Source organism: Salvelinus sp. IW2-2015, linkage group LG22, assembly GCF_002910315.2.
Source record: "Salvelinus sp. IW2-2015 linkage group LG22, ASM291031v2, whole genome shotgun sequence".
Taxonomy (NCBI): Eukaryota; Metazoa; Chordata; class Actinopteri; order Salmoniformes; family Salmonidae; genus Salvelinus; species Salvelinus sp. IW2-2015.
Window position 1 is genome coordinate 6,832,043 of NC_036862.1, and position 15,920 is coordinate 6,847,962.

Here is a 15,920-nt window from a genome sequence, read left to right on the forward strand (position 1 = left end):
CATACTGCTCCTACATGGTGTAACAATACATCATATTGATGTATATAATGAACAGACTAGGTCATACTGCTCCTACATGGTGTAACAATACATCATGTAGATGTATATAATGAACAGACTAGGTCTATACTGCTCCTACATTTTTAACAACCATCAGAATTGGTTAAAAAAAGTTATACCCGAGTAGTGCAGCAGTCTAAGGTACTGTATCACAGTGTTAGAGTTGTCACTATAGACCCGAGTGGTGCAGCAGTCTAAGGTACTAGATCACAGTGTTGAGGCGTCACTATAGACCCTAGTGGTGCAGCAGTCTAAGGTACTAGATCACAGTGTTAGAGGTGTCCCTATAGACCCTAGTGGTGCAGCAGTCTAAGGTACTGTATCACAGTGTTAGAGGTGTCACTATAGACCAGAGTGGTGCAGCAGTCTAAGGTACTGTATCACAGTGTTGAGGGTGTCACTATAGACCAGAGTGGTGCAGCAGTCTAAGGTACTGTATCACAGTGTTAGAGGTGTCACTATAGACCAGAGTGGTGCAGCATCTAGGGTACTGTATCACAGTGTTAGAGGTGTCACTATAGACCCTAGTGGTGCAGCAGTCTAAGGTACTAGATCACAGTGTTAGAGGGTCACTATAGACCAGAGTGGTGCAGCAGTCTAAGGTACTAGATCACAGTGTTAGAGGTGTCACTATAGACCAGGTGGTGCAGCAGTCTAAGGTACTAGATCACAGTGTTAGAGGTGTCACTATAGACCCTAGTGGTGCAGCAGTCTAAGGTACTAGATCACAGTGTTAGAGCGTCACTATAGACCCAAGTGGTGCAGTGGTCTAAGGTACTGGTCCCGTGTGCTCAGTTGTAGAGCATGGCGCTTGCAACGCCAGGTTGTGTTCATTCCCCATGGGGGACCAGGATGATATGTATGAACTTTCCAATTTGTAAGTCGCTCTGGATAAGAGCGTCTGCTAAATGACTTAAATGTAAATGTACTGCATGGCAGTGTTAGAGGCGACACTAGAGCGTCACCCGGGTTCGATCCCGGGCTGTACACAACCTGACGCGATCGGGAGTTCATAGGGCGGCACACAATTGGCCAAGCGTCGCCCGGTGTTTCCTCCTACACATTGGTGCAGCTGGCTTCCGGGTTAAGCGGGCGGGTGTTAAGAAGCGCGGTTTGAGGGTCATGTTTCAGAGGACGCATGACTCGACCTTCGCCTCCTGAGCCCATTGGGGAGTTGCAGCGATGAGACAAGATCGAAATTGGGGAGAAAAAACGGGGGTAAAATGATAAAAATGTTTAAAAAATGACAACAAAGGTTGCATCCCAACGTGACAATAAACAGTAGGCAAAGTGACCAGGACAAAATGAACTCAAACGTTTTACCATTTTACCCACCATTTGCAACAACGTCACTGACCACCATCACTGTCTTTCCTTCGTGGATCTCCTGATGTTTACATATCTGGCATTACTCATCTCATATACTGTATTCTATCCTATTCTACTGTATCTTAGTCTATGTATTACTCATCTCATATGTATATACTGTATTCTATCCTATTCTACTGTATCTTGTCTATGTATTACTCATCTCATATGTATAACTTGTATTCTATTCATTAACAAATACTAAGAGGGACCAAGAGTCTTTTGATTGGTCAATCATTGGGTTCATTTGTTGAAATCAAATCAAGCTTTATTTATACAGCACATTTCAGACATGGATGCAACACAATGGCTTCACAAGAAAACAAATAAAAAATGAAATATTTAGTAACACAAACAGAAGACTAACTGAAAGACTAATGAGCAGCTAAGGAAATGCCATTGATTAAAATATTAATTGGATGCAATGCAAAGTTCAAGGTGTTTTTTTTTTAGGAGGGGGTTCATCTCTCCCTGGTACCATATAGAACAGAAACAGTAACTCATGCCCTGGAATGTGGTCTCTTTAGGTTTTAATCACCCAAAAGACATTGTAAATCTCCTGTCAGTGTTTTCTCCCAGAGGCCCATCCTCAGTAGAAGACACAGACACAATAGTTCTAAGAACCTCTATTCTGTTGCATAAAACAACAGTTGATGCAATAAAAGTATTATAACATAATGTTCAGTTTTTGCTCTCAGTGTCCACTGAAAGTTGACTAGTAACAACAACTGGGACCTAAAAGACACCCACCATGAGACCACTAAATCTGCCCAAGAAGACAAACAAAAAGAAAAAACCCACACCAAACTTAAAGACAGGAAGCAAACCAAAAAGGTGGAGCAACTAAAGGTGTTGACTCTCCACATCTAATCTGACTCCTGATGATCAACCTCCTCCTTCACATCTGACTCCTGATGATCAACCTCCTCCTTCACATCTGACTCCTGATGATCAACCTCCTCCTTCACATCTGACTCCAGTGATCAATCCAGAGCGTCTTCTTTTTTGGGCAATCCCGATGGACAACGTCATCGAATTGGACGTCATCACCACATACGCCCACAAGTTAATTGTCATTCAGGTTATCAATGGGAAGAACATTTGCAATATGTCCTGTCTGGTAACTTGTCTCGTTCAAAGGATTTACATTGGCAGGTGCACAAAAAACTCAGTTGATCTTAAACTGCAGAATAACTTTTGGAAGTCTTTAACTGCATCAAAGTCTGTGGCCTGTGATGTTGGGACAAATGATAGTCCCTTATTATACAAGAGACAAAATCCACAAATTCTACAGCACAACCACAGAGTCATGTCTTCAGTGTAAAACTAACAATGACTCAATAATCCTTCTGGGAATGTAATGACGTCATGAAGTTATGGGCGGAGTTAGAAAGTTGGCTGTCAGAAGAACAATTACACAATGTAAAATTACTTTTAATCCGTCTGTCTGTATATTTCAAAACATGACATTTGAGGATGCAGTGAGATACCCCAGAGTTGGACGATACTTTTTTTTATAAATCATCTTAAAAATTATACTTAATTAAAACCTGGAAATCAACCAATCCTCTGTTGTTAATTCAATTGAATGGTAAAATGCTTTATTATCTAAAAGTTGAAAGTGAGTGGGCGACAGAGAGAAATAAAATGGTGCTGATGCGGGCACTGGAGATGGAGGTGTGTTCTAGTGGGTCTGGGCAGGTGTGATGTAGTTAATGGAGATGGAGGTGTGTTCTAGTGGGTGTGGGCAGGTGTGATGTAGTTAATTGAGATGGAGGTGTGTTCTAGTGGGTCTGGGCAGGTGTGATGTAGTTAATGGAGATGTGTTCTAGTTGGCCTGGGCAGGTGTGATGTAGTTAATGTAGATGGAGGTGTGTTCTAGTGGGTCTGGGCAGGTGTGATGTAGTTAATGTTTGTATGATGTTGTCGTTTGTATTGTTTATAAAAAGATAAATAAAATATTTTTAACAATGCAAAGTTACACCTCACTGTTCTATTTTTGGAGTTACTACATTAAACCAATCAGAATTCAGAAGAATGCCAAAGTCAGGTGTGAAGTAATATGGAGGATCAGCCTATTCCCTATGATGTATACTACAACAGCAATAACCTCAAATGTAGAACTTCAAATTAAACCAATAATTTGCACTCATTACTTGAGTGATTAAAGTAAACCAGTTTTGTAAATACAGAACGCCATCCAACCAAATATCAAAGAATTTTATCTATATGCAGTTATCTTAGCCAGCCAGCTAACGTTAGCTATATGCATTTATCTTAGCCAGCCATCTAACATTAGCTATATGCTGTTATCTTAGCCAGCCAGCTAACATTAGCTATATGCTGTTATCTTAGCCAGCCAGCTAACATTAGCTATATGCAGTTATCTTAGCCAGCCATCTAACGTTAGCTATATGCAGTTATATTAGCCAACCAGCTAACGTTAGCTATTTAGCCAACTAGCTATTAGCCTAACCAGCGTAGCCAACCAGCACGGTAATGGTCAGCGAGACCAACTAACGTTACCGGAGAAAAAGTTACAAATATCCCGTAGTCTAATTCACAGAAAACATGCTGAAAAGTAGCAATGGGGAAACAAAACTTTCTGAATCATTGGCTCTTTCCAGCCAATTGTGTCAAAAAAAAATAGGTTCATTACTCAACGATTTGAGCGACACTGAATTTAGAACAGCCACATTTTTATAGATGAAGTCCCACGCCGTAGCAGAGTAGCCATTATGTCATATATTAAACCACTGGCCGTGTTCGAGAGCATCAAATCCATGCTGCGTTGTGGGTAAACGGTGACTGGCTGACTGATTTATAAATAATAACGAGTAGTTATTTATGACGCAAGGTGATTTGTAATTTAGTCAATCAGCAGTCAGCAGCCACCTGCACTGTCGGCTGCAATGTCGAACGAGCCCAATACCAAACCAATCAGGTGTTCGACGAAATGATTCTTCAGACGTCATTGATCACATGCTGCTGATAAAGTGACACTGCTTTGAATTATACCGCTTAGCAACTTCAGTACATGCCTCATAGCTCCAGTCTCAAACTTAACCCCGTTCCTGCTGAAGAAGAGAAGGTCTGCTGGATGGAGAAAGAAGCTCTCGTGAAAGAGGAGGAGGTAGAGGAGGCTGTTACAATACAAAAACAAGAAGTAGAGGGTGAGGATGTTACAGTGAAAGAAGAAGAGAAAGACATTTCAGTGAAAGAAGAGGAAGAGGCGTTCAGAGTGAAAGAGCCTTTTACTATACAAAAACAAGTAGAGGGTGTTACAGTGAAAGAAGAGAAAGACGTTTCAGTTAAAGAGGAGGACACTGGTAAGTACTGTCTTAAAAACAGAGGTACAAACTCTGCAGTTGTTGAACTGATGTTTGGTGTTAAAGGGGAAATATGCAATTGCTACATCCATATTTTGACTTTCAAAATTATTTATTTATAGGCATTGATTCTTGAAGAATATAACACATGCCTCATGCGCTTAGTTCAACTGTTTAGCCCATCAGAACCCCAAATAAGCTTTTTTTACTCCAATGTTTAGAAACAATGTAAATCAAGACTGTATAGCCTCAACATGGTTAAAACTATAATGTTGATATCATGGATGGTCAGTCCTTACATCCATCGGTCTGTCTATGAATTAGAGAGTAGTTACATTTCTCAAGCCCCATCCATCATCTTATTACCAAAACAGTGGTGGAATTACTGCTTGGTTCTTAGTTGAACTGCAGATTGGTTGATTGATTGTTGTGGCTTTTTTTAAAGGGGCAACCTAGTTTTTAAACAAACAAAATGGCTGCCCTGAGCTGTGTTAGAATACTCATACTAACTGCACTATTTGTGATGTTAATTGAGTATATAGTCTGCTTATTGGTCATAGTATGATGTAGTTGGTATGCCAAAAGTTCCCGGATGTCATACTAAATTCGCCAAAATATGACAAACACGCTGTACTTTAGGGCCCATAATGCAATTCTTCAGAAAATGGGCGTGGCTTCAACGTTTTCAGATTTGAAGAAAATGGGGGAAAATATGCAGCCGAAGTCCAACGAGAGAGCGGATATAAATGAACTGCTTTAAATAATTATGACAAATGTTGAGCAATGCAACAAAGTAATGACTTTTCAAATAAGTTACCTTACACGTTATGTTAGCTACACTATCCTTACAAAACGTATAGCATATCTTTACAGCAGTATGTACCAGTATGTGAGCTAGCTACCTAACGTTAGTTGGCTACTTATACATCAAACTTGCCAGTATAGTAACTATATTCTAACTAACTACCCAATGTTTATTGACTTGATTAGAGCGCAGAATAACTGATGAATTTAATAACGCTCAACACCCGTTGAATATGGCCGGTGTCAGTAAACATCTGCAAAAAAGCTCTAATTTAAATTGTTTCCAGCAGCACAGTTAGTCACCAACGCTCTGGATAACATGAAAACAGCCTAACCAGCTCTGCTAGGGCAAGTAAAATGGTAAGAGTGAGGTTTTCTCTGATTTGTGTCTAGCAAGCTATCCAACGTTAGCCAGTTAGCTTGGGTGCTTTACTGTCATTGTGAGGTCAGAACGCTTGGTTCGACCCTACTCCTCAGCCATATAGTATTTGTTTACAAACAGTGGTGTTATACAAGCTTATGTTTTGGTTTCTGGTGGGGTAATACGGTTAAAACATTTGAGACATTTATAAGTTATATTCTTCAAGAATCAATGGTTATATAGTAAATGGGTCTTTCTATAACTGCCAGTGTAGATTTCCTGTGGGGGTCTATGTGTTAGAGCTGTTGATAAGTCATTGTATAATATTCTGGCAATTATTTTCATGCCATTACATTAAAGGTGAAAGATTGTCTTTTCTTAGCAAGGTGTTGCTCAAATAATGTTAGCTGCTAATCGCTACTTAGCGGGCTAGCTAGCTTGCTAAATGTATTAAGAGTCAGAGCAAACGTAGCTAGGTAATACTGCCTGGTACCAGTGCTGGTGTAAGCCTAGATAAGCATGTTTGTGCAGCGGTATCTTATCAGAGAGGAGTAAGCAAAGTATGAATATACACTGCTCAAAAAAATAAAGGGAACACTTAAACAACACAATGTAACTCCAAGTCAATCACACTTCTGTGAAATCAAACTGTCCACTTAGGAAGCAACACTGATTGACAATAAATTTCACATGCTGTTGTGCAAATGGAATAGACAAAAGGTGGAAATTATAGGCAATTAGCAAGACACCGCCAATAAAGGAGTGGTTCTGCAGGTGGTGACCACAGACCACTTCTCAGTTCCTATGCTTCCTGGCTGATGTTTTGGTCACTTTTGAATGCTGGCGGTGCTTTCACTCTAGTGGTAGCATGAGACGGAGTCTACAACCCACACAAGTGGCTCAGGTAGTGCAGCTCATCCAGGATGGCACATCAATGCGAGCTGTGGCAAGAAGGTTTGCTGTGTCTGTCAGCGTAGGGTCCAGAGCATGGAGGCGCTACCAGGAGACAGGCCAGTACATCAGGAGACGTGGAGGAGGCCGTAGGAGGGCAACAACCCGGCAGCAGGACCACTATCTCCGCCTTTGTGCAAGGAGGAGCACTGCCAGAGCCCTGCAAAAGGACCTCCAGCAGGCCACAAATCACTCCACTACCCTGAATTTCAAACAAAAATTGTACTTTTCAGATCCCTACACAGGTTCAGGAACCTGGGAGGGGTGGAACGTCTTCATTCAGTACTCCCTGTAACATTTCGTCTGAAGTCCTGGAGATCCAGAAATCTATTTGCCGCCTTCACAATGATGTCTAGCTTCTTAGATGTTTTATTCGTTTATTATTAATGCAATTTATCACTGCTGCAGTGAGGGCAATGCAAACGCAATTTTGTTGTAGAAACTCCTCCAAGCTAATGCGGAAACTGCTAGGTTTGGACGAAGGTTACTAATAATTTATTGATTGATGTTTGAGGTTGTGGACAGGTGTCTTTTATACTGATAACAAGTTCAAACAGGTGCCATTAATACAGGTAACGAGTGGAGGACAGAGGAGCCTCTTAAAGAAGAAGTTACATGTCTGTGAGAGCGAGAAATCTTGCTTGTTTGTAGGTGACCAAATACTTATTTTCCACCATAATTGGCAAACAAATTCATTAAAAATCCTACAATGTGATTTTCTGGATTTTTTTCTCTCATTTTGTCTGTCATAGTTGAAGTGTACCTATGATGAAAATTACAGGACTCTCTCCTATTTTTAAGTGGGAGAACTTGCACAATTGGTGGCTGACTAAATACTTTTTTGCCCCACTGTATATTGTTCTCATTCCAGCACATCTGTTGCTTCACCAACTTGTTATCCCTTTCGTCTGCACTACTTGCTGCCATTTCCCTTCCTGATTTCCCTCTCTTGGATGTCTCCACCATGCTCCTACTCTGTCAGTAATTCCTCCCTGGTTTATTAATTGGTAGTCAAACAACAATATATTCAAGGTGCTGCACATTCTATTCCAAATCTAGAATTAGAATCGTCATTATGTTTCCATGATTTCAACAGTTCACCAGTTAACTAAGCCTATAATGTGGACACCAAGTATGTGGATACCAAGGTACTTGAAGCTATCGGCTGGTCTTACTCACATCGGCTGCGGAGAGCGTGATTACAAAGTCGTCCAGAACAGCTGATGCTGTCATGCATGTTTCAGTGTTACTTTCCTCAATGCGAGCATAGAAGTAATTTAGCTCGTCTGGTAGGCTCGTGTCACTGAGCAGCTATCGGCTGTGCTTCCCTTAGTAGTCTGATGTGTTAAGCCCTGCCACATCCGACGAGGGTTGGAGCCGATGTTCAAGGGGTATATCAATCTCCCCAGGGTAGCAGTAATACGTTGAGAGATTTGTCCACAAAGGGTTACCCCTCCCATAGGTGGCTCATTATTGGGATTCATTGCTGATTCCTACCTGTAGCTCACTATGAAGTGTCTAGTGATACAGGTTAAGGGCCCTGTTGGAGATTGGTGGTTGGTAGTGGAGTCGAGGGAACAAGCAGGGTTGGACACGGCCATGTTATTATCCCACACAGTCTCTGTGGTTCATTTGAACCCCGTTCCTGGGAATTAGATTTGATTACAAATCGTCCCAGTCTGTTACCACAGAAGGGGTCCGTTTGTCCCATTTCCAGCAAGGTTATGAGGTGCTTTGTCATTTCCAGAGTCAGTTTATTTTGGTACTGTCCATATGTAGCTTGTTTTTGGTCACAGAATGGCTGAATAAGTGCAACAATTTACCTGGAGCTAACTATGCAGAACATAGCACATGTGGAATGACTTTAGCTTCCCTCCAGGCCTGAGGGCACACGCTCTCTAGTAGGCTTAAATTAAAGATACGTAAAATAGGAGTGCCTATATAGTCCGCTATTATCCTCAGTAATTTTCCATCTAGATTGTCAGACCCCGGTGGCTTGTCATTGTTGATAGACAACAATAATTTTTTCACCTCTTCCACACTGACTTTACGGAATTCTAAATTACAATGCTTGTCTTTCATAATTTGGTCAGATATACTTGGATGTGTAGTGTCAGCGTTTGTTGCTGGTATGTCATGCTTAAGTTTGCTAATCTTGCCACTGAAAAAATCATAACAGTAGTGGGCTTTGTGATGAATGAGCCATCTGATTCAGTACATTTTTTCCCAAAATTGTATGTAAGGTTCTCCAAAGCTTTTTACTATCATTCTTTATGTCCTTTAACTTTGTTTCATTTTGTCGTTTTTTTCTTTTTATTCAGTTTAGACACATGATTTCTCAATTTGCAGGATGTTTGCCAATCGGTTGTACAGCCAGACTTATTTGCCATTCCTTTTCCCTCATCCTTCTCAACCATACCATTTTTCAATTCCTCATCAATCCACTGGGATTTAACAGCTTTTACAGTAATTTTCTTAATGGGTGCATGCTTATTAGTAACTGGAATAAGCAATTTCATAAATGCGTGCAGCGTCTGGTTGCTCCTCATTACACACCACAGAGCAGCAAATATTCTTTACATCATCAACATAGGAATCACCAGTTTTATTAAATAATTGAGACACACAAATGACTCGAGGGAACCAGAGATCAAGATAAGCCTAACCATAAGAAAAACAACTCTTCCTTAGCATTCTCCTGCTGCTGGTCTTCGTAAATTCTGACGTTATGCTCCTGAAGTTTCCAGTAATAGGCTACAACAGCAGTCGGCAACCTTTTCCATTTGTAGTGCCAATTTATCTGACCATTTCTACTGATCTGGTGCCAGTTATGATTTTCATATTCACATTTTACTGGAACAATTTCATTTAATTTGTAATAGTAATAATAATTATAATAGTCTTTATCTCAAAATCATTATCTGTGATTAATCTACATTCTATCTAAATGAAAATTATACAAATCTAAATAACTTTTATTGCCATTGCCAACTATGTAAAAATAGCCTACATAAAGCCAACAAATAAAAACAGCTAGAAAATATCCAGATAAAATAAATCACATTGGCTGCTCATGGCCTGTCTACATAGTTGATACAATGTTTCATGTTCTATCACCTAGGTCGTCCGAAACTTGATTTAAAATATTCTGGGCCCTCAGTTTCCCGCGCCAGTGAGTTTGGGACAGACACAGCTGTAGGCTATTTGTGTAAGGGATAAGAAGTAATCAGGTATTTTATGACATATCCACTGGATCAGAGAGTAACATTTTTCCCTGTCATGCATGTGTACAAGAGTGAGAGCTGGAAATATTTTACAAATACTTTGAGGAACTATTGTCATTCGCCAATTGATTTTAGTAAGACATTGTTTACTTGCTGTTTGAGATGAAGTGAAAATTACTTTGAGAAGCTCCACAAATCATTAGTGGTGGTGCGTAAATACTATCAGACATCCCCAAATAGATGCATCGCTCTCTGCATCGCTCTCTGCCCTTTGTGTTTGCTAAAATGCAATTTGGTTGCAGAAACTCCTCCAAGCTAATGCGGAAACCGCTAGTTATACCATAGACCTACTGTAGGACCCATAACTTCACCTAACAACATAGACCTACTGTAGGACCCATAACTTCACCTAACAACAACATAGACCTACTGTAGGACCCATAACTTCCCCCAACAACAACATAGACCTACAGAAAGGTGCCTATATTGGAGACCAAAGGTTGTCTGGCACACTGCTTAGGATTTCAACAACTTTAAAAACGTATTTTTAGCATACAATCGTCGATGTTACTACTAATGTGAAAACAAGACAAAATATGACTATTGTTGTTCACTTGACTGTCATAAGACAAATGTCAAATATTGAACATTCATTACGGACGTCATTGTTTGTACAACATCATGGCTACGCTGTTGGCATCACCTTTTTTACAGTAGATTTTTGCTGTTGTGGGCCTTAAACCATCTGTCTGACTTGTTGTTCACACAGAAGAGAGACGTGACTATTGTGGATCCTCTGGGGAGCCTCAACAACCTCATGATGCTGACGAGGCAGAGAAGAGTCTCTCCACATCAAAACACCTCAAGAAACACCAGCAGAGACCCACAGGGAAGAAATCTCACTTCTGCTCTGACTGTGGGAAAGGTTGCACATCTTCATCAGAACTTAAAAAACACCAGAGAACACACACAGAAGAAAAACCTTATGGCTGTGATCAATGTGGGAAGAGGTTTACTCAGTCAGGCAGCCTGATGGTGCACCAGAGAGCACACACTGGAGAGAAACCTTATGGCTGTGATCAATGTCGGAAGAGGTTTGTTGCATCTAACTATCTGACGACACACCAGAGAACACACACAGGAGAGAAACCTCATAGTTGTGATCAATGTGACAAGAGATACTCTGATAAAAGATCTCTTATCAAACATAAGAAAATACATGAAGGAGTTGTTTCATGATATCAATGAAATAATGTCACAATGTAGAATGTTTTAACATTGTAGTAGGAGTACTTTAATGATGTTCTACCTTATCCTTTGCCCTGTTCAATTGATTGCAGCATGATATGGATATTAGCCTCAGGGGAAAATCCAGGCTCTGAATTGAAAGAGTATTATTTAACAAAAAGTGACAACAAAAAACGAGCTGTGTTGCACTTTCTGCGTTGGTGACCCACTTTAATCAAAATGCAGCACTTCAAAATGTAGCTAGCTATTTTCTACAAGTTGAAAAAGCTGCTTGTTTAAAAAAATACATGTAATATGATAATTGTTGCAGATGTTTGTGTATATACATAACATGAAAGCAGTATAATAAATTGGTCTATAATCAATTTTATTAACAATCTGACATCACTCCAGTATTTCTTTACAACATTCAAATGCTAATTGTCTTTATTCCACTACTGAAGAAGCATGACTCAAATCACCTCATATTTCAAACATCCAGCCTGACAAAAGATACATGTTTTATTATTCCATGTCTCACCCTTAAGTTAATTATTGCCAATACATATTAACAAAGGGGTGTACATTTGGTTTTGATTTTCATATTTACAATTATGTAACATTTAGTAATCATAATTAGTTATGCAACCAGCTGACCATTTTTGGGTACAATTATATTGACAATGTTGCCCTGCTTTTAGAATATCAGGGTTCATTCTCAGATGTGCTAACCCAAATGCATGACATTGGGGACTGGGCCCCGATCCAACAACATGCCTATCGAGTGAACCCTGAAAAGAGAGAGAGAAGTAAGGTGAAAAGTTACTACGGATATTGCAGGAGTTGGTTGCTGATTGTCTCAAGGGTGGGCAGTCAACAAGTTTTGCGTTTAGCCAGTGCGTTGCCATGGATCACAATTTATTTTCACTGCACGTTTTTCCGTATTGGAGACGATTTTTTTGGGGGGCTCGTTCCAAGGGGATGAGAGTTCTAGAAGCGAGTTAGTTTTATGATTCTATTGAAAGAAAAATGATTTAAAAAATAATACGATAGTATATTATTATTTAGAAATATGTGTTTTTTCTTGATTTTAATTGTTGACAGCCAGTAGACACTATGTTTATATTGTAGAAGCATTGTAGTTGATTATGTGAAATGAAAGTTGTTTTCTGTCGGTGGTGAGCAAACTTGTCCAACAAAAACATAGGATATATTTGTTTTCTTAAGGGGGAAAATGTTACAGGCTTTGGTTTTTCCATTTTTGTTTTGAGGTTGAACTTTAGCACGTCTAGCTCGTTAGCACTTAGGACGCACTGATTGGTGTGACCCCGTTAGTCAAATCAAATCAAGTTTATTTTATTTAGCCCTTTGTACATCAGCTAATATCTCGAAGTGCTGTACAGAAACCCAGCCGAAAACAGCAAAAAATGCAGGTGTAGAAGCACGGTGGCTAGGAAAAACTCTTGGAAAAACCACCACCGCCCACAAGTTAATTGTCATTCAGGTTATTAATGGGAAGAACATCAGCAATATGTCCTGTCTGGTAACTTGTCTCGTTCAAAGGATTTACATTGGCAGGTGCACAGGGAGAAACCCCATTTAAAAAAAACTCAGTTGATCTTAAACAGCGGAAACACTTTTGGAAGTCTTTATCAAAGTCTGTGGCCTGTGATATTGTGACAAATGATAGTCCCTTATTATATAAGAGACAAAATTCAGTTGTCCAGTTGTCTTGATAGATGTGGAGAGTCAACACCTTTAGTTGCTCCACCTTTTTGGTTTGCTTCCTGTCTTTAAGTTTGGTGTTGGTTTTTCTTTTGTTTGCCTCTTCTTGGGCAGATTTAGTGGGTCTCATGGTGGGTGTCTTTTAGGTCCCAGTTGTTGTTACTAGTCAACTTTCAGTGGACACCCCCATAGTGTCTTTCAGAACCCCTCCTAAAAAACAAGTTATATTTTGGGTTGGATATAGCATCATATTGTTAATATTTTAATCAATGGCATTTCTTTACAATGCTCATTAGTCTTTCAGTTGTTTTGTTTTTTTCTCTTAAGTTTGTACTAAATATCTCTTTATTTTCATTGTTTTTTCCTGTGAAGCCATTGTGTTGCATCCATGTCTGAAATGTGCTGTATAAATTAAGCTTGATTTGATTTGAACATATTGCAAAACAAATTAACCCAATGACCGACCAATCAACAGACTCTTGGTCCATCTTGGTATGAAAATCAGTCTCAATCCCACTTGTCAAGCCTGCTGAAGGCGTGGTGGAGTGGTAAACACCACCCCCGGCTCTACCAGGGGCTTGAGGTGGTCTCCCACAGCTCTGCTTATGTCATGTTCTGTGGCCTTGCCGTTTCATTTCTTGACTGCCCCTGTAACACAGAAAGAAACCAATTTAGTCATATTATATAAAACACTCAAACACAGTAAATGATATAGAGCATCTATGGCCTCAGTTACACCTGGCACCTAAATATGACTTCTGTCATCTGATCACTCCAAGCTGCATTAGGTTCAGATCTACCAGGATGGACCTTTGACATAGTCTGGATGCAGTCAGGCCACCGAATATGCATAAGCAATGTAAAGAGGTGGGGTGAATCAGTGGGGAAAAGTACATTTCACTCAAATGACCTTCATAATAGCAAAGAACAAATGTGTGTGTCTGAAGGAAAATTAACTTTCATACAGCCAAAAGGGGTGAGAAATTACACCAATATCAGTGGACAATTTGCACTAATGTAAATTAACAGATGATGGAACATATTCCCTTTTGCTTACGTGATGAACTGCTAAGGGGACAAATATTTACCATCTAAACCATTTTACACAAGTGACCTTCATAAGAATTTAAATGTTATTTGTCACATATGTATGTTATTGCGGGTGTAGTTAAATGCTTGTGTTTCTAGCTCCAACAGTGCAGTAATATCTAACCAAATGCTTGTGTTCCTAGCTCCAACAGTACAGTAATATCTAACTAAATGCTTGTGTTCCTAGCTCCAACAGTGCAGTAATATCTAACTAAATGCTTGTGTTCCTAGCTCCAACAGTACAGTAATATCTAACTAAATGCTTGTGTTTCTAACTCCAGCAGTGCAGTAAATATCTACCAATGTCACAACAAATACCTAATACACACAAATCTAAGTAATGGAATAAGAATAAATCAAAAACAAATGTATTTATATTTATAAAGCCCTTCTACATCAGCTGATATCTCAAGTCCTGTATAGAAACCCAGACTAAAACCCAAACAGCAAGCAATCAGGTGTAGAAGCACGGTGGCTTGGAAAAACTCCCGAGAAGGCCAAAACTTAGGAAGAAACCTAGAGAGGAACCAGGCTATGAGGGGTGGCCAGTTCTTTCTGGCTGTGCCGGGTGGAGATTATAACAGAACATGACCAAGATGTTCATAAATGACCAGCATTGTCAAATAATATTAATCACAGTAGTTGTCGAGGGTGCAACAGGTCAGCACCCAGGAGTAAATGCTCCTGCTGTCTCTAGAGAGTTGAAAACCGCAGGTCTGGGACAGGTAGCACGTCCGGTGAACAGGTCAGGTTTCCATAGCCGCAGGCAGAACAGTTGAAACTGGCAGCAGCACAGCCAGGGACAGCAAGGAGTCATCATGCCAGGTAGTCCTGAGGCATGGTCCTAGGGCTCAGGTTCTCCGAGAGAGAGAAAGAAAGAGAGAATTAGAGAGAGCATACTTAAATTGACACAGGACACCGGATAAGACAGGAGAAATAGTCCAGATATAACAGACTGACCCTAGCCCCCGACACAAAACTACTGCAGCATAAATACTAGAGGCTGAGACGAGGGTTCAGGAGACACTGTGGCCCCATCCGATGATACCCCCAGACAGGGCCAAACAGGCAGGATATAACCCCACCCACTTTGCCAAAGCACAGCCCCCACACCACTAGAGGGATATCTTCAACCACCAACTTACCATCCTGAGACAAGGCCGAGTATAGCCCACAAAGATCTCCGCCACGGCACAACCCAAGGGGGGGCGCTAACCCAGACAGGAAGACCACGTCAGTGACTCACCCCTACTAGGGACGGCATGGAAGAGCACCAGTAAGCCAGTGACTCATATATAAATATATGGACAAGCAATGTCAGAGCGGCATAGACAGATACAGTAGAATAGGATAGAATACAGTATATACATATGAGATGACTAATGCCAGATATGTAAACATGCAGGAGATGCACGAAGGAAAGGTAGTGATGGTGCTCAGTGACGTTGTTGCAAATGGTGGGTAAAATGGTAAAACGTTTGAGTTCATTTTGTCCTGACATGGTCACTTTGCCTACTGTTTATTGCCACGTTGGGATGCAACCTTTGTTTTGTCATTTTTTAAACATTTTTTATCATTTTACCCCCGTTTTTTCTCCCCAATTTCGATCTTGTCTCATCGCTGCAACTCCCCAATGGGCTCAGGAGGCGAAGGTCGAGTCATGCGTCCTCTGAAACATGACCCGTCAAACCGCGCTTCTTAACACCCGCCCGCTTAACCCGGAAGCCAGCTGCACCAATGTGTAGGAGGAAACACCGGGCGACGCTTGGCCAATTGTGTGCC

At 40.5% G+C, this 15,920-nt stretch overlaps 1 protein-coding gene and 1 long non-coding RNA gene across 3 annotated transcripts in view; both read left to right on the forward strand.

The window, feature by feature from the left end:
* The window catches only part of LOC139022784 (zinc finger protein 22-like), a 34,296-nt gene extending 22,585 nt beyond the window's left edge, over positions 1-11,711 (forward strand). Inside the window, exons 1-2 of one of the 2 annotated variants that reach the window (XM_070433990.1) lie at positions 4,342-4,757; positions 10,867-11,711. In XM_070433990.1, the coding sequence (XP_070290091.1) occupies positions 4,466-4,757; positions 10,867-11,336 (762 nt within the window). In that variant the 5' untranslated portion in view covers positions 4,342-4,465 and the 3' untranslated portion in view covers positions 11,337-11,711. Of the gene's footprint in view, positions 1-4,341; positions 4,758-10,866 lie in introns of those variants that run through there. The other variant, XM_070433989.1, reaches the window with a different exon arrangement.
* Positions 1-13,481, forward strand: part of LOC139022789 (uncharacterized) — a 40,057-nt gene extending 26,576 nt beyond the window's left edge. Inside the window, exon 2 of the long non-coding RNA XR_011473825.1 lies at positions 13,377-13,481. This is a non-coding gene — a long non-coding RNA (uncharacterized lncRNA). The remainder of the gene's footprint in view (positions 1-13,376) is intronic.
* Positions 13,482-15,920: the final 2,439 nt, after the last annotated feature.